This window comes from Aegilops tauschii, chromosome 4, assembly GCF_002575655.3.
Source record: "Aegilops tauschii subsp. strangulata cultivar AL8/78 chromosome 4, Aet v6.0, whole genome shotgun sequence".
NCBI classification, from domain to species: Eukaryota; Viridiplantae; Streptophyta; class Magnoliopsida; order Poales; family Poaceae; genus Aegilops; species Aegilops tauschii.
This window is the reverse complement of record NC_053038.3, coordinates 337,971,729-337,995,812: the sequence shown is the minus strand read 5'-3', so window position 1 is coordinate 337,995,812 and position 24,084 is coordinate 337,971,729. Positions and strand designations below refer to the sequence as shown.

Below are 24,084 nucleotides of genomic sequence, written 5' to 3'. Positions count from 1 at the left end.
TAGTTTTTTTTTGTGAACTACAAATCTAATGAACTTAATTTATTTTTCTTGATCTAAGTTTGAGATTTGATGAACTGAGATTGAATTTAGTGAACTAAAATTGATGAACTGAACTTGAATATTGTGAACTAAAAATTGAATTCAAGTGAAGTTAATTTTGAATACAAGTGAACTGAAATTAGAAAGTGATGAACTGGATTTGAATATTGTGAACCAAAATTTCAATGTTGGTGAACTAGTTTTGAGTGTGAACTAAATTGTTTTTTCGTGAACTACTTTTGAATTAAAATCCGATGTAGTAAATGCAAATTTAGTGAACTAAATTTTGTGTACTAAAAATTCAATGTTTGTGAACTAAATTTGAATTCAAGTGAACTAGTTTCCTTTTTTGTGAACTACAAAAATTGATAAACTTAATTAGTTTTTGTTGAACTAAGTTTGAGATTTGATGAACTGAGTTTGAATTTAGTGAACTAAATTTGATGAACTAAATTTGAATTTTGTGATCCATATTTTGAATACAAGTTCACTAGATTTTCAATCCAAGAGAAGTGAAATTAAAAATTGATGAACTGAACTTTAAAATTGTGAACTACAAATTTGGTGAGCTTAATTTGTTTTTCTTTAAGATTTGATTAATTTTGGTTCGAATCTAGTGAACTAAAATTGTTGAAGTCAATTTGAATTTTGTGAACTATACTTTGAATACAGGTGAACTAAATTTTGAATCCAAGTGAATTGAAATTAAAAAGTGAGTTGAAATTAGAAAGGGATGAATTGGAAGTATAAATGATGAACTGGATTTGAAATATTGTGAAATAAAATTTCAATGTTGGTGAAGTAGTTTTAAATGTGAACTAAATTGATATTTCATGAATTACTTTTGAAATACAAATTTGATAAAGTGACTTCAAATTTAGTGAACTAAAATTTCAATGTTGGTGAACTAATTTTGAATTCAAGTGAACTAGTTTTTTTGAACTACAAATCTAATGAACTTAATTTACTTTTCTTGATCTAAGTTTGAGATTTGATGAACTGAGATTGAATTTAATGAACTAAAATTGATGAACTGAACTTGAATATTGTGAACTACAAATTGAATTCAAGTGAAGTAAATTTTGAATACAAGTGAACTGAAATTAGAAAGTGATGAACTGGATTTGAATATTGTGAACTAAAATTTGAATGTTGGTGAACTAGTTTTGAGTGTGAACTAAGTTGTTTTTTCGTGAACTACTTTTGAATTAAAATCCGATGTAGTAAATGCAAATTAAGTGAAGTAAATTTTGTGAACTAAAATTTCAATGTTGGTGAACTAATTTTGAATTTAAGTGAACTAGTTTCCTCTTTTGTGAACTAGAAAATTGATAAACTTAATTAGTTTTTGTTGAACTAAGTTTGAGATTTGATGAACTGAGTTTGAATTTAGTAAACTAAAATTGATGAACTCAATTTGAATTTTTTGAACTATATTTTGAATACAAGTTCACTAGATTTTGAATCCAAGTGAAGTGAAATTAAAAATTGATGAACTGAACTTGAAAATTGTGAACTACAAATTTGGTGAACTTAATTTATTTTTCTTTAAGATTTGATTCATTTTGGTTTGAATCTAGTGAACTAAAATTTATGAAGTCAATTTGAATTTTGTGAACTATACTTTGAATACAAGTGAACTAAATTTTGAATCCAAGTGAATTGAAATTAAAAAGTGATGAAATGGATTTGAAAAAATGGTGAACTAAAATTTCAATGTTGGTGAACTAGTTTTGAATGTGAAGTAAATTGTTTTTTCGTGAACTACTTTCGAATACAAATTTGATGAAGTGACTTCAAATTTAGTTCACTAAATTTTGTGAACTAAACTTTCAATGTTGATGAACTAATTTTGAATTCAAGTGAACTAGTTTTTTTTGTGTACTACAAATCTAATGAACTTAATTTATTTTTCTTGATCTAAGTTTGAGATTTGATGAACTGAGATTGAATTTAGTGAACTAAAATTGATGAACTCAATTTGAATTTTGTGAACTATAAATTGAATACATGTTCACTAAATTTTGAATCCAAGTGAACTAAAATTTGTGATCTATGTTGATGAACTAATTTTGAATTCAAGTGAACTATTTTTTTTGTGAACTACAAATCTAATGAACTTAATTTATTTTTGTTGATCTAAGTTTGAGATTTGATGAACTGACATTGAATTTAGTGAACTAAAATTGATGAACTCAATTTGAATTTTGTGAACTATAAAGTGAATACAAGTTCACTAAATTTTGGAGCCAAGTGAACTAAAATTAAAAGTTCACGAAGTTTCAGATTTGTTGCACTGAGTATGAATTTAGTGAACTAAAATTGATGAACTCAATTTGAATTTTGTGAACTATAAATTGAATACAAGTTCATTAAATTTTGAATCCAAGAGAACTGAAATTAGACAGTGGTGAATTGGATTTGAATAGTATGAACTAAAATTTCAATGTTGGTGAACTAGTTTTGAGTGTGAATTAAATTGTTTTTCCATGAACTAGTTTCGAATTAAAATTTGATGTAGTGAATGCAAATTTAGTGAACTAAATTTTGTGAACAGAAATTTCAATGTTGGTGAACTAATTTTGAATTCAAGTGAACTAGTTTGTTTTTGTGTAAATTACAAATTTGATAAAACTTAATTTGTTTTAACTGTATTTGCTGGTCCAAGCACTAAATTTATTTGATAAAACTAAATTGATGAACTCAATTTGAATTTTGTGAACTATATGTCAAATACAAGTTCACAACATTTTGAATCCAAAGTGAAGTGAAATTAAAAATTGATGAACTGAATTTAATTGTGTGAACTACAAATTTGCTAAACTTAATTTGTTTTCCTTTGAGATTTGAGTAGTTTTGGTTTGAATTTAGTGAACTAAAATTGATGAAGCCAATTTAAATTTTGTGAAACTATACTTTGAACACAAGTGAACCAAATTTTGCATCCAAGTGAATTGAAATTAAAAAGTGATGAATTGGATTTAAAAATAGTGAACTAAAATTTCAATGTTGGTGAACTGGTTTTGAATGTGAACTAAATATTTTTTTCGTGAAGTACTTTCAAATACAAATTTGATGCAGTGAATTCAAATTTAGTGAACTAAAATTTTGTGAACTAAAACTTTAATCTTGGTGAACTAATTTTTAATCAAGTGAACTAGTTTGTTTTTTGTGAATTACAAATTTGATGAACTTAATTTGTTTTTTTGAACTAATTAGAGATTTGATGAACTGAGTTTGAATTTAGTGAATTAGAATTGATGAAGTCAATTTGAATTTTGTGAACTATGGTTTTAATACAAGTTCGCTAAATTTTGAATATAAATGAACTGAAATTATGAATGGATGAACTGGATTTGAATATTGTGAACTAAACTTTCAATGTTGGTGAACTAGTTTTGAAAGTGAACTAAATTTGTTTTTCGTGAACTACTTTTTGAATACAAATTTGCTGCAATGAATTCAAATTTTGTGAACTAAATTTTGTGAACTAAAATTTCATTGTTGGTGAACTAATTTTGTATTCAAGTGAACTAGTTTTTTTTGTGAACTACAAATCTCATGAACTTAATTTATTTTTCTTGATCTAAGTTTGAGATTTGATGAACTGAGATTGAATTTAATGAACTAAAATGGATGAACTCTACTTGAATATTGAGAACTAAAGTTTGAATCCAAGTGAAGTAAATTTTGAATACACAGTGAACTATAATTAAAATTTGATGAACTAGATTTGAATTTTGTGAACTAAATTTCATTGCTGGTGAACCAGTTTTGAATTCAAGTGAACTAGTTTGTTTGTTTTGTTAACTACAAATTTAATGAAGTTAATTTGTTTTTCTTGAACTAAGTTCTATATTTGATGAACTAAGTTTGAATTTAGTGGACTAAAACTGATGAACTTATTTTCAATTTTGTGAACTATATTTTGAACACAAGTTCACTAAATTTTGAATCCAAAGTCAACTGAAAATAAAAATTGATGAACTGAACTTTAATTTTGTGAACTACAATTTTGGTGAACTTAATTTGTTTTTATTGAACTAAGTTTGAAATTTGATGAACTCAATTTGAATTTTGTCAACTATATTTTTAATACAAGTGAACTAAATTTTGAATCCAAATGAACTGAAATTAAAAAGTGATGACTTGTATTTGAAAATTACTAATTAAAATTTCAATGTTGGTAAACTAGTTTGAATGTGAACTAAATTGTTTTTTCGGGAACTACTTTCGAATACAAATTTGATGAACTAAATTTAGTGAACTAAAATTTCATTATTGGTGACCTAATTTTAAATTCAAGTGAACTAGATAGTTTTTTGTGAACTACAAATTTGATGGATGTAAATTGTTTTTCTTGATCTAAGTTTGAGATTTTGATGAACTGAGATTGAATTTAATGAACTAAAATTGATGAACTGAGATTGTTTCAAATTTAGTGAACTAAATTTTGAATTCAAATGATCTAAAATTGAAAATTGATAAACTAGGTTCGAATTATCATGAACTAAATTTTGAAATGTTGTTGATCTTGTATTGAATACAAATTGAACTTAAATTGAACTAAAATTAAAAAATGCCTAAATTTGAAAATAGTTGAATATAAATTGAATTTTATGAACTAAATTTTGAAATCACATTATAAATTTTGATGGTATGGAGTTGAATTTTTGTGAGATAAAATTTGAAACATCAAAGAACTAGATTTGAACTAATTCACTTTCATGAACTAAACTTTTTATAATGTGGAATAAAATTTAAAAAGTACGGTAAGTATTTTCGAATACTAATGAATTGAAATTGCATTTGGTGATCTGTAGTTTCAAAGTTGTAAATTTAGTATTGAATAAGAGTGAATTCAAGTTTTAAACATTTTCACAATTATAGATGAAGAAAAACGAACCATCACAAAAAATCAAAGTTGACAAGTGAAAAATAACACAGATGCATGAAGAAAGTATAATGAAGAGTAGTCACTTGGAATGCTAATTGCATCATTATTAAATGCACAAAAATGCGCAAAGAAACTAAATATTCAGACTTTGTGAACCATCTTGCGTTTTCATCACATGCATAAGGCATTGTGTAAAGGAATCGCCAATCAATGGTTAGAACCAAAGGACGATCAGTACCGAGGTATTAACATTGTATATCATTTCTGCTGGTTATTAATTTGAAAGATAAAAAGTACAACTTTGAAACATGGAAAAGCTAAAAACCAGCTAAAATTAGACATTGACAACTTTTTATATTTGAAATGACAAAACAAGGATTCGCTTAGTATGCATGTGATGCCAACATAGATAGTATGTAGTGCACGAAGATATAGTTTCGTATTTAGCAACACAAAAGATACACTTAGTATGGACAATGATTGCAACACAAAAACTATGTAGTTCATGAAGAAAAGTAGATATCCAGAAAAAGAAGATTTCCAACAGAGACACTATGTAGCTCGTGGTAACAAAAGTTTAAACATCTAGTACCGTGAATCTACTACCATATGATTACAGATGAAATTGTTGCAGACATGAAAATACATGCTTTGTTCCGATTAGTTACACATTGAAAACTGTTTGCATATGCATCTTGCGGAAAAGCCAATTTGGTATTGGCAGATCTCCTTCTTTCAGCTTGTTCAAAGTGCTTTTGAAGAACTTGAATGCAGAAATCATTCTGTACTTCGGAATGTTGCCCTGCTTATAAACACAATATAGGCACATTATGAGAAATAGAAGACTAAAACTTGAGAAAACATCTTAAAGTAGTACAGAAGAAAATTACTAACTGGTTATAGCAGGCTGCAGAGATAGTAAACAGTAGAAAAACAACTGACTAATCATATGGGCATAACAAAACCTAAAACATTCTCGGTAAAAGAAGGATAGATATAAACAAAGTCACACTTCAGAAAAAAGAATAAAATCAATTCCACCAATGGATGGAATGTGCATAGACAAGTGCTAGTTTCTAAAAAAAGAGCATATGATTAGGCCTATTATTTAGTCTTGGAACATAGCAAAGTACCCAGGAACTGTGGCACATTCGAACAAAATCAAAAAGAAAAAGTCATTCCTAGAAAGCTAAAAACAGACAGCAAATGTATCCAGCTCCCAACACATGAAAATGAGCTACTTCACTAGTTTGTTTTGGATCCAGTTTTGCACATACAAAAAAAAATAAGGCAAAAGGTTTTCAAGTTGGACCTCATTGAAACTCTTCATAGCTTTGCCTTCAAAGTTTTCCATGTATAAAGGCAGATAGTGGCCTGAGTCATGCCTACATAAAGAATAGAAAAACACAGGAAAAAAATGAGGACGAGTATTGGTGTGTTATTGTCAACATTGATGAAGTGTGCTGAGTGTGAAGGAAATTTGGGGTTGATCTACTTTGGGCTGTCACTGCCAGTAGAGATTTGAATCTGGTTTGCTTGCAGTTTCAGGTGGTGTTACTACTAGTAGTAGTTTTTTTTCTTCCGGCGTCGACCGATGGATGTGCCATCCAGCCTTGGAATATAAAGCCTCGCAAGAAAAAGGCTTGATGTGCCAGCCTTGGAGTAGTTTGGGATAAGCGGCGGGGTTTTTGAACTAATGGCCCCGCATCACCCACTTGCGTGTGAAGGATTGCTTGCCCCTGCCAGCAGCAGCAGAGCAACTCACACCAGTCACCACCAATCACCAACAACACTACCTCTACCATTGCGCCTATCATTGGTGATAGCCCTAGCTAACAAGCTAGCCGCTGGAGAGTGAGCGAGCGAGCTCATCGAGCTTTGGTAGTAAAACAAAAGGTGTAGGGGTGTTTTCTGTAGACTAGGTCAAAGTTCAGAATATACGAAGTAAAACAAAACAGATGGGGGTACAATCAGACAGAAACATTTTCTTCTTCTTTATAAACTAATGACCGAATTAAAGTTTCAATTTTGATTAACTTTGTTGCTCTTCATAGGGTACGTGCAGAGCACACACCCCTACAGGTCTCTCCTATGAAATCTTGTCTAGCTAAATTTAGTGTCTCGCTGCTCCCTACTCAAATTTGGTGCCTGTGGTATCTGGAGTCTGAATTGGAAATCAGAACCAGTTCCATAATTTCCAGTTTGTAAAATTTAACTGAATTTTACCGTACGAGACAAACTGTATAATTTTCAGCTCTATATTTTCAGATTGCAGAGCTGGAGGTCAGATTCACCTCCATAATTTAATTGAATTTTATTGAGAGAAGTCATATACTCCCTCTGTCAGTTCTTCTGTTGCATGGCCATTCCTTAAAGAAACATGACACAATAAAATTCAGAAGAACATCCTCAAGCCCTTGTTCTTATTCTTATTTTGTAATCTAAATTACTCACTGAATTTTCATTCTTATTCGTACTGTCAAATTTCAGAGTTGGGAGTAGTTGTTGTCGAGTGAAAGTTATGCCCCCAATGCCAATATTGAGAGGAGTAGTAAGAGTAGAAGAAGATTACTATATTGATGGAATTATTTTTGACAGTAGTTGTTGTTAACTAAAGGTTAGGGATGGAATTTGAGAGAACAACCACACATTGAAACAACATTGGGCAAACAGTATGCTTTGATCTCCAATGTTCAACTACTGTTAGCTTGAGATGAACATACAGTATGCTTGACTGTATAACTGTAAATTTGCCTAAACATATGCTTGAGATGAACATACAGTACGCTTAGTAGAAAAATAGTTTTCAAAAATAGAATCTGTGGTAAACAAATCACATCAACATTTGGAGTACAAGCAGGCAGAAACATGAACTGGAAACAGTACAGTGGTGGATGGAAAAAGTATGGAGAAGTATGTTGAATAAACTTGCAGTTGAAAAATTGAATAAATATACAAACACAAAGAAGAAAAATGAACTTACATGAGACAGTTTGTTGGGTAAGGTCCTACTGGTTGAAGCTTGAAAGAGAATATGTTCTTGAATGGCTTTTTACTCAACTTGCAAAGCATGTTGTAGTTGGAGAGCTGTTTATTATATGTATAAACACAGTTAGACACTTTACTTCAGATGTGGTAGAGCAGAAAAAAAATTGTTTCCGTGAGAATCAAAGGATTTTATGTCTTAATAATTACTTACCAAGTTGTAGACAAGTTCTTCTTGGGTAGTATCCAGAATAGTACCACATGGATCAAAAAAGTGAGATTTCTCAAACAGAGAGTTGATGGAAAGTATAACCCAGTGATTTGATTTTATAGTAGGGAAGTATAACTGTTCAACAAGAGGAAGCAGAATGAGTATTAAAAAAGAATAGATCTTGCTTATTATTGAATAAGTTGATATTTTTCTTACCAAGTCTTGTTTCCAGATGCTTTCTTCTGAATTAATTCTGTCAAATTCTCGTATGCACGTAATTGTATCAAATGACTCAGGACGAACCAACAATTTATTCTGTGAACAACAATGAAAAAATTAATAAAAATCTCAGTTTCAATGAAAGTAAAAAAGAAAAAATAGTAAAAATATAAGCAAATAGGAAGTTTAGAACGAAAACTCACAGTAAAGTATGAAGTGAAACAGTATTTCTTGAGATAAGGCTTTACTTCAGATGACATCTTTGATTCATAGTTAAGAACTTGAATAAAAGAATTCATCACTTCATCTCCAATCTCACCCCTCGCTTTAAATGAATTAAAGTAATTCTCATAGCTTACAGGGAAACCTCAATGTCAACAAAAAGAGTGCTGGACAGAATAAAGAAGGAGAACTACTGTTAAATGGAGAAAATGGATCATAGAAATACAGATTAACAATTAATAAATAATATATGCAACACTACTGTGGCCAAAACAGAAAAATTTAAAACATTCTTTTTGGTCTAAAATTATATGAACTACAAAGTTTTTCATCTGAACTAACTTTGGTTGAACCAGGAAAATGTTGGTATTTCATAATTATTTTTCTAGGTAGATGTCTAAACTAAAAAAAGTTCTCATAAATTAATTAAATAATAAATAATAAAATAACTAAAGGACTAAGAGAATTAACTATTCTTGAAAGATAGGCTTCCTCAAATATTTGGAAAAGAAGATGTCCACTTCTCGAGATATTTTGAGTTTCTTTGGTGGATCAGGAGATTGAAGTTTAGCTGCTCTTTTTTTCCTGTTCTTCTTTTCAATTGTATTAGGTCCTGTACTTGGTCCAACTTCTGCATTATTCAATGAAGAATAGCCTGCAAAACACACAAAGGAAAAAAAACGTTTCAACATTAAATAATGGAATGTTGCTCAGAATCATATTACAAAAAAATGAAAACCACGGAAAATTAAAAAAATATTGTTGGAATTATAACCTAGTTGGATAGAAAACTCCATGTTCATTGGAATTCCTTCACTTGTATCACAGTGAGAGGCTGGTATCTCTTCGTTAGTCGCAGCAGCAGGAGTGGTAGGAGAATCATCATCAATAAGGATTGGAGTTCCTTGAAAGCGCTTGACTCTTTCATTTCTAGAGGCAGAACTAATGAGTATAAAACTTCTTTTTGCATTAACTTCACTGGAAAATTAGATATCATCTGCTTCAGCTGATAGAAAAACTTCTTCCTGATGAGAAAGAGATATCAAATGTTGTTGTAAGTTCAATAAAAATTATGATTGGGAAAATAAATTTGAAAAACTTGAAGCAGACCTTAGGTTGTGAAGTAGTTGCTTGGTGGACAGAGTTGGTGTTCACATTTGAAGCATGAGCTGGGAAAATTGGTGTTTTGTACACCGAATACAGGACAGAAATGTTCTGGACATAATGAAACACACAGAATTCAGACTATCAGTAAACTAGCCAAAAGAACAAAAAAGCTACATGCAAGATTCATTTCAAAAAAAGAAAGGTTCTTTATTAGTTTGATAGCAAAAATTCAGTATTGTAACCGCTATTCATCATGATCAGTCGTAAAAAAAGTGAATGGTATTATCAAATTACCAAAAAATCTGCAGTAAATTCTTAACAGCCAATAATACACTATTTATCCACTTAATCTATAATATATAGTCCTGTTGTACTCAAATTGGCCATTTACAAAACAGAGTGGGACAAACTTTAGCGAAGACAATATCCTTATAACCAGCGCTACTTGACCGAATATCCAGAGAGCACAATATGCTAAGCATCATTGCAAAAAATATTAAGCTCTCACAAAATAACGTTAAGTTATACTACTACAAAAAAATTGCTGTTTATTAGATGAAATTCATAACAGACTTGTTCTGGACACACACACATAATGAACAATACAAAACAAAATACCTCAAATTTTGGTCCGATTGGCTCCGGCTTAAGGACATCACTGAAGGGAACCTGGATTACAAAAATGATAGTAAACAGGACACTTCTATCAAGAGAACACTTAGATATGAACTAAAAAAGACACACAACACAAAAAATACCTCTGATTTCAAATGTGGCTCTGGTTTCGGTTTTAAATCTGCTTCAACTTGTGCAGTGGAACTGGGAATTTCTGAAATGATATGAGGACTTTTTGAATCAATTGACGTGTTCTCATGTAGAGCTTCAGGAACACTATTTGCATTTTTGACCTACAATTGATATTACAAAAAAAATTAGCTATATAAAGATAAAAAAATACAAGGAAGAATAAACCATATTGAAAATGAAATAATCTACTCATAAAAATTACCTCCACATAAGGAATTGAGTTAATCACACCAGCAGCATCAGGAGCATTGTTAACAGGCCCGACATTGGCATATGGGGTGTGTGATATGTCTCGCAGCTACAAATTGCAGTTGAGCAAATGATGAAAATAAATACCGGAAGAAAAAAGATAAGTCAAGAAGGTATATACAGTATACGATGCTTACTGGTAAAACACCGTAATTTTTCCTAGACTCATAATTCCTATCAACCAATGCAAGATACTTGAAATCTTCAGTCTTAACATGACATATCCGTGGAAGAGAATAATCCACAGTGGACTGATGATTATCAATAACATCGAAATCAACAAAATCCAGATAAATGATCTGCCATTTAAAAAATAATAAGGTCAGTAAAAATATAAAGGGAATACAAAGAAAATAGGGCAACTCATGATTGAGCTTACTCCCCAAATAGGAAGACATCCCCCAATATATGAAGACTTGTTCATTTCCTCAACACTTGGTCTATTCATGATCATTTCAAAGTGACGCTCTGACTCCTCACGCGTGAAATCCAGTGCCAATTGCCCAAAGTCGAGTGAAGGAATAGCAGAAACATCTCTCAGAGAGTACAAGAACTTGGTGTTGCCAAAGCAGTATGACGCAGGGCACAAAATAGATGATAGGAAATAAAATGTGAAGCTCCTAATAAAACCATCTTCTGTCTCGTCACTAAGCATCACCTCCTCTATTTTATTAATTGGCATTTTGTTCCGATGATCAATATACTTGTTCCTTAACTCTGTAACCTCTGCTTTCACTTGGGGATCGTCACTACTGAATACAAAAGGCTCGGTGCCACCAGGGAAATCGAAAATTTTGTCGACCATATCTTTAGTAATCTTGATAACTTTATTCTTATGCTTGAAACAGGGCTCTTTAGTTCCAAACATGTGCTGATCTATCCATTCAAGCAGATTCATGGGGATTTTAAGTTTCTTTGGCATATGAAGCAGAGCTTCCATTTTGTACTTTCTCGCATGGCCTAACTAAATGTCACTAAACTGCTTCACAGTTTTTTCCCAACGCTTGAAAGACAGTTTGGTAATGTAAGTAGACTTGCATAACTTCCGAGGGAATACCCGAGCTACGAAAAGAAAATAACAACAACTGATAAGACAGTGCAAATACTAGAGAATAAAAAAATAAATATGGAATTTGAAAAAAGCATAGCCTGAAAGAATATAACAAAAAACACTACAGCACCACCAAAACAAGCAGATACATTGAACTATATGAAAACACAGATAAACAAAAGCATTTAGATAAAAATGATTATATGAACAATGAGTTCAAGAAAAATATCAGAAGAAAACATGTTACTATCAAAGAAGGAAAAAATTGATCTACACATAAATAAATAAAAAAACATAGACTAAGCATTCACAAGACAAACTTACAAATGAATAGACAAACATCTGGTAAGACCAAAACCTGACACAGATATTGTTTTTCCAGCAATATGATCTACTTTCAAACTATACCAAATTTGAAAACTACAAAACTGAATGGAGAAAAACTAACATACTACCTGAGTCATTGCGGAGACCTCGTGGCGGATATTCAGTTGGTTCCTCACCTTCTGGTTCATCAACTTGGGCAACCCCACCTCCTTCTTGGTCTGCAAAATACAGATTGAAAAACAACTATCAACAAATGAGCACTACTTATGAATCTATAATATTGCAGATAATATAGAAAAGCATAACATACTAAAGGGATTGCACAAGAAACCACAGAAAAACTAAGAGGAAATATTCTGCAAATTCAAGTTCTAGTTGAAAAACAAAAACATTAAAGCTAAAACAAATCTACATGTGCCATAAGTATAGCTCATTCCAAGTTCTAGGTTCACTGTATTTATGTGAAAGATTTGAGCGGGTACCTATATCTTTTTTTTATTTGCTATGATTGAAGAACTAAGATGTGCAAACACTAGTTGAAGTTGAACATCATATTTACTAAGGGGAATTTGCCAACAAACCATGACATACTAAATGGCTCAAGATGAAGTTAACTAGCTAAAAATATGATGTAAACACACTTATAGCACTTAAAAAAAGCATTTAGATAAAAATGATTAGTTGAACAAGGACTGTAGATCAAATATGAGAAGGAAACATGTTACTGTCAGAGAAGGAAAGTATGTGATCTACAAATAAATAAATAAATAAATAGATGCAGACTAAACATTCACAGAACAACTTAAAAAGGAATAGACAAACCTCTGGTAAGACCAAAAACCTAACACACAAATTGTTTTTCCAGCAAATTGACCTACTTTCGAACTATACAAAATTCGAAAGCTACAAAAAACTGAATGGAGAAAAACTAACATAGCACCTGAGTCATTGCGGAGACCTTGAGGAGGATATTCAGTTGGTTCCTCCCCTTCTAGATCAACAACTTGCGCAACCCCACCTCCTTCTTGTGCTGAAAAATACAGATTTAACAACAACTATTAACAAATGAGCACTACTTATGAATCTATAATAATTGCAGATAATAAAGAAAACCATAAGATACTAAACAGATTGGACAAAGAAACTATAGAAATACTAAGAAGAAACAACTACTTAACGATCTTCACAAATACCCTGTCCAAATTCCTAACTAGGTAGCGTCAACGAGCGTCGGATTCAGACTAATTTTCTGTACTGCAGCATTTTATGTTCTGGTAGTTATTTGACCCTACTTAGCTTAGACTAATTTTCTAAATTATAATGACTTTGTTATACTATTCTTATGCAATACAAGCTAAAGTTCATGTGGACAATTATTACTGTATGCGCACTGACAACTCTTGGAAGATTATATATCTCAATTTGATGTAACTAGCAAGGATACTAATGGTCGACCCAGTTCAAGAATGTCTGCAGATGTGGGCTGGCAAAGTAATAGTAGGACCTCTCACAAAGCATCTCGCACACTTTATGTAAATGGCATTCCACCGGAGAGAAATAGATGGGAGGCACTTCTGTCCCACTTCGAAAAATTCGGTCAAGTAATAGATATATACGTTCCAGTTAACAGTGAGAAAGCCTTTATCCAGTTCTCTAAAAGGGAAGAAGCTGAAGCTACCCTAAAAGCTCCAGACGCTGAAGCTACCCTAAAAGCTCCAGACGCTGTGATGGGAAATCATTTTTATAAGGCTATGGTGGGCAAACAGAGACAGGATTACTGACGACGGAGATGGTAGAATCTCTGCGAAACCTCCGCTAAAATATTTCATTGATGGATTCAGATTAAAAATTGATGGAGATGGTAGCCTTAATGTTTTTGTTCAAGAACCAGATTAAATACATGACTGATACCTCTCCAATCTCACATGATGCTACTCAGAACCAAATAACTAGTTAAGTATCACAAACCCCTAGTAAAATTCAACTAAGATATGCATGCCAATATGCTTCAAAAATGTTCTGGACAGAAATGTTCAGAACACTGACTTATCAAAACAGACACTGTCAAACTAGATTCAACTGACTTGCAATCTCACATGTATCACACTGACTTATCAAAACAGACACAACCAGGTAAACGGATATGAATTCAAATGCATCAAGACAATAATCAAAAAATCAGTTTCATTTACACACATGGCAGGAGGATGAAAATCACACGCCTCAATACACGATATATGCCATAAGTCACAGGAGATAAATTCACACGCATCAACACGCGGTAGAAGATCTACCACCGCACAAACTAGATGGCACCAGATGCATTTATACATATGCAAACTGAAGATCTAAAAAAAGGGGCGAAATATATTACCCCAAACCCTAGATACCAGAGACACCATCCATGACTGCATACGACTAGATCCACGCATAAACAGCACCAACACAAGAACAAGCACCAAGAAAACACAAAAATAATAACAGAATATCTAAGGGGAATTAAGGTTAGAAGAAGAACGAACCAGACGAATCCACCACGGGGGCGGAGGAAGAACAACGAAACACAGGAGAAGAAGTCGATGCGCCAGACGTCGGATTAGGGTTCATCGATGCACTCCCTCATCGATGCGCCTGATTCCGCTGGGGAGAGGGAGAGTCGAATCGGGGGAGAAGGAGAAGCCGTCGGGGGAGAAGGAGGAGAGGAAACAGGGGCGTCGGGAGAAAAAGACTCAGAAAACACGGGGACGAAACGGAGACCTTAGCGGGCCGGCCCACCTAACACCGCTGCATGCGCCGGTTTGCGGAAACAACTAAAACCGGCGCCTGCAGCGCCAAATAGGATATTCCCATACCCGCCTCTAAAAAAAATCACGATGAAAACTGAAAATAAAAGGGCCGGGCTACAGCCCAAGAAAACACCATGAGTTCCAGCACAGCCCACGAGATCCACCGTCAGTACGTCACCCACCAGGAACCTCCTAGGTTTTCTTCCTTTATATAAGCCACCTTCGCTTCGTCTCTCAGCCTTTACCGACGCCTTCGCCGTCGCCGCCGCCGCCGCCGCCGCCTCCTCCCAATCTACTCTGAAGCCAAATGGCCGCTGCACCATCTTCGACTTATAGGTGCGTACCTGCTGTTTCTTCTGCTTGATGTTGATTTCCGTTTCTTTGCCTTTTGCTGCCCTCTTTAGATTTGAGATTTGGGCTTGATTGATTTCCCTTTGACAATGGATTCGGGTTGGAAATCCAATGGCAACGATGAAGAGCCAACGGCAACGCCTACTAAAGGAATCGAAGGAATCAGATCTACAATTAATCCAGGAAACCTTCCCTGCCCAGTGGTGTGTGCAACAGGCGAGCAAGTAGGAGTGTCTGGTTCCAAGAGAAAGCGTCGGAAGCATTACGTTTACCTTGTTTTTGATGACTGGTCGTACGGATATAGCATCCACAAGGTAAACTTGTTTCCCTGCTCTCGCCGACGTAAGCAGACTGCATTCTCAGCACCAGCCGATGTGCCGTGCCTGCCTCCGGCACTCTTCCGCTTGGAGGCAGCGCATGGGTCGCCAGAGTACTTCGCCTCAGCCTTTGGCACCAGGATCTTGGCGATGCATACCAGGGATCCCGGAGGCAAGAGATTGTTGTCCGGGACCTTCGTCCCCATGTTGGACGTCTCCTCGCTGAGCATGACCTTTTGCCCTGGCCAGGAATATCCGATTAATCCCATCTATCTCTCCGTCGGCAATACTAGGCTATTCTGTCTCAGCGAAGCCTCCTTCGAGATGCTCCACTGGGAACCTCTCTGCCCCCCGCCGCTGGGTCGACGTCGCAGCAAGGAGTGGTCGTGGCAACGGCTTGAGAAACCGCCATTCAAGAGTTATAACGTCACGTCCTACGCTGTGCATCCCCAGAGATGTACCATCTTCGTCAGCACCAAGATGAACGACATTGAGGCCACCTTTTCCTTTGACATGGAAAAGCAAAAGTGGGAACAACTTGGCAGTTGGGCGCTGCCCTTCGCAGGCCGTGGTCACTTTGATCCGTACCTCAATGCCTTTGTTGGGCTCTCCAAAGATTCTGACACCCTTGGCCAAGTCTACTCCTGCTGCTTGTCCAGCTCCAGCACTGGCCACGGCCTTGAGTGGAAGCTCGGCAAGGAGAGGCTGTTCAGTCAGGACCCAGCTGAGAGGCATGTAGGCGCCACCCTAGTCTACGTGGGCCAGAGCAAATTCTGCTTAGTGCAGTGCGTCTCCATTGAGGATGAAAGCGATGGTCCGAAGCTTAAGGAAGAGGGAAATGTGGGCGGACCTGTTTACCGTACCGAGGACCGGGGTGCTGATCTGAAGCTCAATGAAGGAGATGTTCAGGAGCTCAAGGAAGAGGGAGATGTTCAGGAGCTCAAGGAAGAGGGAGATGTGGATGGACCCGGTTACTCTATTGAGGACGAGGGATATGATCAGGAGCTCATGGACGAGGGATATGATCAGGAGCTCATGGAAGAGCGATATGTACCTTGTTGCTGTCTGTATCGTTTGACCACATTTTCTCTCAGCTATGACATCAAAGGAGACCTGACGACTGGCAATAGTTGTCGGGTGCTATACTATAAAGTGCCTGAAGCGATCACTTCGTCATTCCTCGTTGAAGATCCTGTCGCATTTTGCATGTAATAAAGTGCTCTGTGGTATTCAGTTACTATGTTTACTTTTCACTTGGTTGTGGCTCCATGTCATTTTTACTTTAATGTATTACCTTCCTATGTTTATGTGCATGAGCTCCATGAATGTCATTCTTCTTTGGTACATATGAAGACTAGATGACCTGCCAAATGACGCATAGGCCCATTTAAAACCATGTGCGCGTTGAAAATATTTGCATTTTTTTAGTAATTTTATGTTTGAGCAAGCACAGAGACCATGTCAAACCCGAAGTGTTTCAAAAATATTTAACTTCGTTAGTAGAATTAAGTTTTAGCAACCACTTAATGTACTATTCAAATTCTTTTAAGATAAAAAAACAAAGGATAATTTAGCTTTGAAAATATATACTTCTATTAAGGAACACCTATGAGGCCCTTTGCCTTGCATGAGTATAGTAGCACATATCTAGCACACAACATATGGTATCCGACGAAATACGCCAGGTTTTACACATTCTGTTATGGAAAAGTTCCTCCATGCTACTCTGTTTGACCCACAAAAGTGATTGAAAAAGATAAAGGTTTTTTTTTTCCGACAAGTAACTCAAGCATTTCACACGGCAAAATCAAATCTTTTATCATTAGAAAGGTATTTGAAGATTGCAAAAGGCAAAAGCTAAATGTTGCCCCCAGCTAATTTCTAGGCGAGCACAAGAACGTTGTAACCAGAAATTTGCAGTCAGGTGGTAACCCTATTACTGATGTCCTCCCTCCGTCATTTCAAGTTGATGTGCACATGCAACTAACAGGCCAAATAAATGCTTTGGCTAGTGTAAAACCCTAACTGTGCCACATTGTAACTGAAGTCCATGTAATACGAACAGATTTTAATTGAAGATTACACCTGCTGCTCCGGCACATCCACGGGCTTGGGCTCCGGCTCAGCCTCAGGCTGCCGGCGTCTCTTGTATGTGCGCAGAGCCTCCTGGGACAACCAATTCCTCAAATGCACCTTATCATTCACTTTGTCCTTGTTGGAATCCATCCTCCGCCGGTCAAGAAAGCAAATATGATGACGTGAACATTCCCATTTCCAGATTTGGTCTGCAACTCATCAAGATTTTGATGTACCTAATTTGGTCCGGAAATTATTTGCTTAGAAAAGCTTTCTTTCAGTATCAATGTATTTAGCATATAAATTCAGTGCACACAATCCTTTTTTACTTATAATATGAGCAAGGACAGAGCCAAAATTAAGGAGCCCAAGGAAATGCAGTATTATCTTTGTGCTAAAATTAGGTATCAAACACGTGTAAAAAATACTGGCTTTAAAGCTAGTGTAAAACAACAAATGTATCATAGCTTTGACCTATTGGATCCAACCCCATGTTTGTTTAGAGAATGGAACATTAACTAAAATAACATCAGCATAGAATTTACAACCAGGCAAACGCGGTTCATTTTTTAATAGCAAGCAGCACATAGTTCATCTTCTGCAAGAGAAGTGCATACTGAAGTTCTATTTCCACTGACCAGAAATCGAACAAATTTAAACAAACTTGAATCAGTGAGCACCATGTTGCACATGTTACATTCATAAAAATTCTACCTTAATTTGATCGCGAACTACACAACAAAGCACATAGAGAAGCTTCGGAATATAACATGGAAGTTGCAGCTGCATACCAATTGAATATTTAAGGACTTCTCCTTCTTTACTGCTTACCGCGCCGTCGGTGCTCTCCAATGGCAGTTACCTGCGCCCGACCCGTAAAAAAATGAAGGCTCAAGCATAATTCAGAATTAGAAGCGCATCTAACCGAAGGAAATATAGGTACTGAACAACCATATTTCTGTACAAACTGGATTAGAACCACATTTAAATGAAGAAAGCCGTGTTAATGTAGCACTAACGCCTTACAAACATGGATATGAACCAATGGCATATGAGCACTCAATGAGGAAGGAACCAAACCAGCAGAATATCAATGTACAAACTGGATTGGAACTACATATTTTTCAGATGAGACCCCAAGGAGAACCCCACAAACTGGACAACAATCGAAACAAACATAACCTTGCCTCGGACATGGAACAAAACAACAAAGAACATGCACAAGCAAGGAAAGATGGAAGGCAAAATGATTTAGCTACCAAGCATTTCATTGAACAGAAGAAAGTTAAGCCTCTAAACTTGAAAGGAAACATGGGGCAGCAGAGCAGTGGCGACACTATGCCTCCACGTACCTCACTGATGTCACCTGAAAACTGAAAAGACCCGATAAACACAATATCCTGGTGGTAAGGATGAGACGGGTTCATTATCATATTTTTCAGGTTCTAGAGCATATTTTAAGATAAGAGCATCCATCTTGTTATTATTAATTAATTAATGATTAGTGCACTTGCAAGTAAAATTGTTGAAGACATGAGGTGTATAACTACGTAGGACTTTTTTCATAGCTCCAGATTGGCAGGTATTGCATTTGAAATGGAGTAAAGTGTGTGAAGCTCACCCTGATGTATCGGGATCAGATGCGCCCGCTGTCTCTTGACAAGCCGCCTGTGGTCTTGACTGCCGCTCCCGCTGCTTGTCCAACCTGCTACACCGTGCGCAGCGCTCACTGGCGCTTGCCATCCCAGCTGGCGAGCGTTCTTACTAATGCAGCAATAACATGCATGAAATTTTCCTCCAAATCTACAGATATGAAGAAGGCATTGCAGTGATACAATTTTCCAAACTCATGGCATGATTTTGGACAATATAGAAATGGGAAAGAAGCTTCTATCATTACATTCAAGAATAATTTAAGCAGAGGAATGTCAATTTGGCAAATACTCTGTTAAATTCTTATTTTCCACTACAGTTGAAAGTACTCATATTTGCTTAATATGGTATAGACTGAACATAACATCCACACGAACTGTACAAAGAAGCAATGCATCAACCACTTGGCTTGCACAACCTAGAGAAGAACACACACAACAATTCTCAAGACTATATAAGATAACCAGTGGCATTAAAAAATTGAGACGATTCACACCAGCCGCCAGTAAGGAACTTCTTTTCACTACATCTAAAGTGACTTTTATTTTTCTTAATGGGATATATGGAAAACAAAGGTTTGTCTGCAGAAATGTGTGGTTTATCTGTACAATGTGTGCCTAATAAAATAGTAGATTATTTGAAGGATATATGTTCAGATTTTGTTCACTGAAACAGTATAGAGAATACACCTATAGTTTCTGGCGCAAGACCATATAAATGGACTGCGGACGACAGTCTACCACAACAATTATGGGATGTACCTTCGTATACAGTTACACTGAATCAACTGTATTGCAAAGCAATAATAATACTGTATCAACTCAAGAACGTGGCTATAGAAAGTGTGATTGAAAATCCCTTCTTAGGGAACTCAGTCCGCATATAATGTCTTGGCTAAGCATACACGTATCTTTTGATATCCAATCAATCCAATGGGCTACGCAAGATTAATCCAAACTCAAGCTTCTTTATTTAAATGGTGTTACCTCTTGGTCGCCATGGATTTTCGAAAAGGTCAATTGCATTAGCACTATTTTGTGGAGCTTGGCTTTGACGCTGTATCAATATTTTGTTAAGTTTTGTATGCTGAGATGCAGTGGAACTGTTTTTTAGTCTGAATGAAATTCTGAACTGGAGGACCCTTGTTGGTTCACGGAGTTAGAAAAAATTAAGTCATTAACTATGGCAGGAAATTAAAAATGCTATTGAGGTATGGGTTGGCAGTCTTGACAAATACTAAGTACTGTAAACTGAATTTGAAATAAGCACAGATAGCTAACATTCATCATGAATGGAGCATTTTCTTATGTTAACATATAGATTTTCTGTATTTATATTTGCCTAGAAGATATCTGCAAGAAAATCTACCATAACCCTCAAAGTGACCTCCATGAATGCACATCTTAATTGCTCCCAACATGTTAATTAGTACTCCCTCCGTCCTAAAATAAGTGTCTTAAGCTTAGTACAACTTTGCACTAAAGTTAGTACAAAGTTGAGGCACTTATTTTGGGACGGAGTACATCATTGAGCTAATTAGTGGGATGAAACAGTGGATTATACACTGAAACAGTGGAACAAATATATGTACTACTGTCCACATTCACAATTATACACTGTATGTAGCGACACACAAAGGATTAGTAACTGTAATACAACGTTGGGAAACACAGAGGGGCCATGTGCTTGGGTAGAAGGATGAGGCAATCACACGAAAGGGGAGCCTCGGCCGCTTAGATTCTTTTTCTTTGTCACAACATTGTTATGATTTTTCTTTTCTTCATACAGTTACATCAAGAAATCGAATTAGCTAAAGAGCCATGCAGCTAATCAGCTGATTATGCATGTGTCACCAAATCTGAAGTATTGGGCTTTAGTTCACTCTCAACCTACTCACGGCCATCACAGATCGCACATGAAGCATCCAAGTATCCGGAATTCCATTCATGCATCATCATGTATCATCCACATCACACGACATGGAATTAATTAAGTATGGTAGAAGAATACCAAACCTGAAGGTTAGAGGGGACGACGGTGCTGCATTGGTGCCGGAGAACCAATGCATCAAACAGATTTGGTGTCGGCAACCACCAGGCTTGAATCCATCCTATCTGCTTGATTGTTTCATCTCCGCAGCACAAAAATCAAACTTTCAGAAGGTTGCAGTTTCGTCTGGTCCCTTCTACATGGGTTTAAATATTGTTCCTCACTATCAACACAGAAGATTTGTCCATTCGCAATAAAAAGGGCAGCCCCAGTGCATGTAGCTCCCGCTTGCGCAGGGTCTGGGGAAGGGTCCGACCACTTTGGGTCTATTGTACGCAGCCTTTTCCTACATTTCTGCAAGAGGCTGTTTCCAGAACTTGAACCCGTGACCTCATGGTCACAAGGCAGCAGCTTTACCACTGCGCCAAGGCTCCCCTTCAGATTTGTCCATTCGCAATAAGAAAAAAAAATAGTCTGTTTTTTTTCTAGACTCTAATATAATAAGATCACTACATGAAAGCTCATTATAGAAGAGAAACTTTCAAGGGTCATTTAATTTGTTGGCAAGTGTCAGGATACATACACATCTAGTATTGTAGATCGGCAGATGAAGATGAAATATAAACACATAAAATTCATGTTAACTGGTTTACTTCGAACAGTTGGATGGAAGGATCCAATAAATATAGTACGGATATTAGAATTTAAACTCCAAAATTATCAGATGCAAAATGGACTACAGGAAATCATACCACAAAAAATATCCCTTATGACTACAAGAAGGACGACGAAGCCACAACATCCCTTGTGACTAAGAAAAGCAACCTGAACTTGGTGAGTGCTGAGTGTGTATCGTGCTTCACCACAACATGCCTCCTTTCCTAGGAAAGCACCATTATTCCAACGATTTTTAGAAACTTGTAGGTTGTGACTTCAAACTGATTGCAAATTAACTGAACCGAGGAGGTGTATGAAGTAAGATGTTTTGAAGGTACCTAGTGGATGATTTTGTCATCGTCGATGGAGCAGCCACATAGATTACGTCAGAAACAAAATGCAAGATTAAGATTTCAATCTAGATAGGACTTGAATAGAAGTTATGTAAATTAGCAATACTTTATACAAAACTATTACATGGTTAGAAAGTTAGTTTGCAAAATTTTCCTTACACAAAGAAGCTATGGATCAACCACTTGTCCTGCACAACCTAGAGCAGAACACACACTAAGGCACCTGTGTCATGCTAATGGCATATCCCAGTGACAATGCTGCTGTCATTGCACATGGCATGGGCGCCCTTCGCTGAAACCGTGGCTGCCATTGCCAACATACCCAACCTCGCACCTCCCTGACACAAGAGATCAAGCCAACCTATAGCTCAACAGGAAGGAGATGCAGTGGTGGCGTGCAACGGGGAGGCAGAGGCTGTCAGATCCTTGCTCCTGCTGCTCCGGTCGACGTGACCCCTACCTTCACTCCTTGCAACGCCCCTGCAGCCGACAGCTTCATCCATGAGAAAGGGAGGAAACATGAGTGAGGGCAGAGGGAGATAGAGGGGGTATGGAGGCAAACCCGGAAGGCCGGAACCACCTCGAGCTTCTCGTCCTGCTGCTCCAGCCCACGAGCCTCCCTCAACCTCAACCGCCCATCCCACCAGCATCCACGAGATCCTCCTGGGGAGGCACCCCTTTCGTTAGGTTCTGCAGTCAAGGCAGTGGCGGAGCCAGGAATTTGCTCCTGGGTATTCTTGTAAAAAAAAATTGGCCAAAGCAATATAACAAAGCAACAATGTACTGTAAAATGGCAATATCAATGACCATACATCAATAATAGTAGCAAAATATCATTGTGCCAATATATCTAACAATTAAGAAAGATTACAAACAGCAAAGGAAATTACAATAGTGAAAATAATAAAGAGAAGTAGTGGTCACCGGGTTCATTATGTCCATCTAGCAATCAGTGAATCACATAAGTAGCAAATGAATCACATAATAAGCAGTTCAATTTCACTGGTTTACAAGCAATCAGTGACTGTCTTCTACTTTCTACCAATCACAGGCAATGCCATTCACAAAAATATTCTTCAGATATGTTTAAAAACAGAGGGGGAAATACCTTCGACGGAGCCACGGAGGCTGGACTGCCGGAGGTCGAGACGTGCCGTGGTGGGCGCCTACAGCCCTACAGGGCGAGCCGAGCCAGGGAGACCGGAGGGCAGAGGCGGACTTGCCCCTGGCCTTGGCGGCAGGGAGGGCGGCGAAGGCCGGAGGCCGGGGGGAGGGAGTGAGGAGAGGGCTGGCCGGATGGGAGGTGGACCGAGGGAGACGGCGGCCGCCGCACGTGGAAGCGCCGCCGCCGCCGCTAGGTTGGGAATCGGGGTAGTAATCGCCCGCCCAATCTGGGTTGGTCGTGTTTGGTTCGGTGCGACCGAGTGACGCTGCCGTAGGCGCCAGTTTGGGCTGGACTCGGTGGGCCAAGTTTCATGGAGCAACTAATTAAACGAGCGCTTCTTCGAAAGCCTCGCAACGATCAGCGTTACTTGGCGCGCTCTCAGCGATTTGTCACGTGTCGGGCTCTGGGCATTTTTTTCGGATTTTTTTTTATTTATTTTTCGCACGCGTTTTCGGCTTTTTATTCGGGTTTTTTCAATGTTTTGGTTTTCTACCAGTCTTCCCTAGCTTTTCGACCCTTAAAAAAAATTTACGCAAAAAAAGTGTTCTTTTCTTTCTTTCGGGAGAGTCACGGTTTTGTTTTCACGAGAGGCATGGCGGTGCCTCTTGGAAACGAAAAAAAAC

At 36.6% G+C, this 24,084-nt stretch overlaps 2 protein-coding genes and 1 long non-coding RNA gene across 7 annotated transcripts; 1 reads left to right on the top strand and 2 right to left on the bottom strand.

Moving 5' to 3' along the window:
* Window positions 1–5,473: 5,473 nt before the first annotated feature.
* LOC109779008 (uncharacterized) lies at window positions 5,474–14,860 on the bottom strand. Of its 4 annotated transcripts, XM_040387233.3 has the most exons (17): window positions 14,637–14,860; window positions 13,055–13,144; window positions 12,243–12,332; window positions 11,116–11,798; window positions 10,874–11,035; window positions 10,690–10,785; window positions 10,439–10,588; window positions 10,299–10,349; window positions 9,684–9,788; window positions 9,349–9,598; window positions 9,045–9,228; window positions 8,555–8,740; window positions 8,349–8,447; window positions 8,136–8,267; window positions 7,920–8,023; window positions 6,249–6,321; window positions 5,474–5,738 (listed from the first exon to the last, which is right to left on the bottom strand). In XM_040387233.3, the coding sequence occupies exons 4-10, from the start codon at window positions 11,674–11,676 to the stop codon at window positions 9,560–9,562; spliced, it is 1,164 nt and encodes a 387-aa protein (XP_040243167.1). In that variant the 5' UTR covers window positions 11,677–11,798; window positions 12,243–12,332; window positions 13,055–13,144; window positions 14,637–14,860; the 3' UTR covers window positions 5,474–5,738; window positions 6,249–6,321; window positions 7,920–8,023; window positions 8,136–8,267; window positions 8,349–8,447; window positions 8,555–8,740; window positions 9,045–9,228; window positions 9,349–9,559. The 4 variants fall into 4 exon arrangements, with proteins under 4 accessions (XP_040243167.1, XP_020193178.1, XP_040243170.1 ...); XM_020337589.4 differs by lacking the exon at window positions 6,249–6,321; XM_040387236.3 differs by lacking the exon at window positions 11,116–11,798.
* A 283-nt stretch (window positions 14,861–15,143) lies between these two features.
* LOC123493776 (uncharacterized) lies at window positions 15,144–16,875 on the top strand. The gene is made up of 2 exons (XM_045227867.2): window positions 15,144–15,236; window positions 15,378–16,875. The coding sequence occupies exon 2, from the start codon at window positions 15,719–15,721 to the stop codon at window positions 16,778–16,780; it is 1,062 nt and encodes a 353-aa protein (XP_045083802.1). The 5' UTR covers window positions 15,144–15,236; window positions 15,378–15,718; the 3' UTR covers window positions 16,781–16,875.
* A 485-nt stretch (window positions 16,876–17,360) lies between these two features.
* On the bottom strand, window positions 17,361–23,714 carry LOC109779005 (uncharacterized). Of its 2 annotated transcripts, none has more exons than XR_012182100.1 (8): window positions 23,405–23,714; window positions 22,859–22,959; window positions 22,282–22,776; window positions 22,039–22,167; window positions 21,313–21,428; window positions 19,266–19,447; window positions 18,436–18,506; window positions 17,361–17,880 (listed from the first exon to the last, which is right to left on the bottom strand). It is a non-coding gene; the product is annotated as an uncharacterized lncRNA (long non-coding RNA). The 2 variants fall into 2 exon arrangements; XR_012182099.1 differs by having other exon boundaries at window positions 22,859–23,023; window positions 23,405–23,694.
* Between the last annotated feature and the right edge of the window lie 370 nt (window positions 23,715–24,084).

What these genes read in the sequence shown, in the direction of transcription:
- LOC109779008 (XM_040387233.3), bottom strand. Translation starts at nt 11,676, where the DNA reads ATGGAAGCTCTGCTTCATATGCCAAAGAAACTTAAAATCCCCATGAAT. An exon ending in CAATCGGACCAAAATTTGAG is followed by an intron (nt 9,789 to 10,298) that starts GTATTTTGTTTT and finishes CATTATGTCCAG; the next exon opens with AACATTTCTGTCCTGTATTC. An exon ending in CAACTACTTCACAACCTAAG is followed by an intron (nt 9,599 to 9,683) that starts GTCTGCTTCAAG and finishes CTTTCTCATCAG; the next exon opens with GAAGAAGTTTTTCTATCAGC.
- LOC123493776 (XM_045227867.2), top strand. Translation starts at nt 15,719, where the DNA reads ATGCATACCAGGGATCCCGGAGGCAAGAGATTGTTGTCCGGGACCTTC.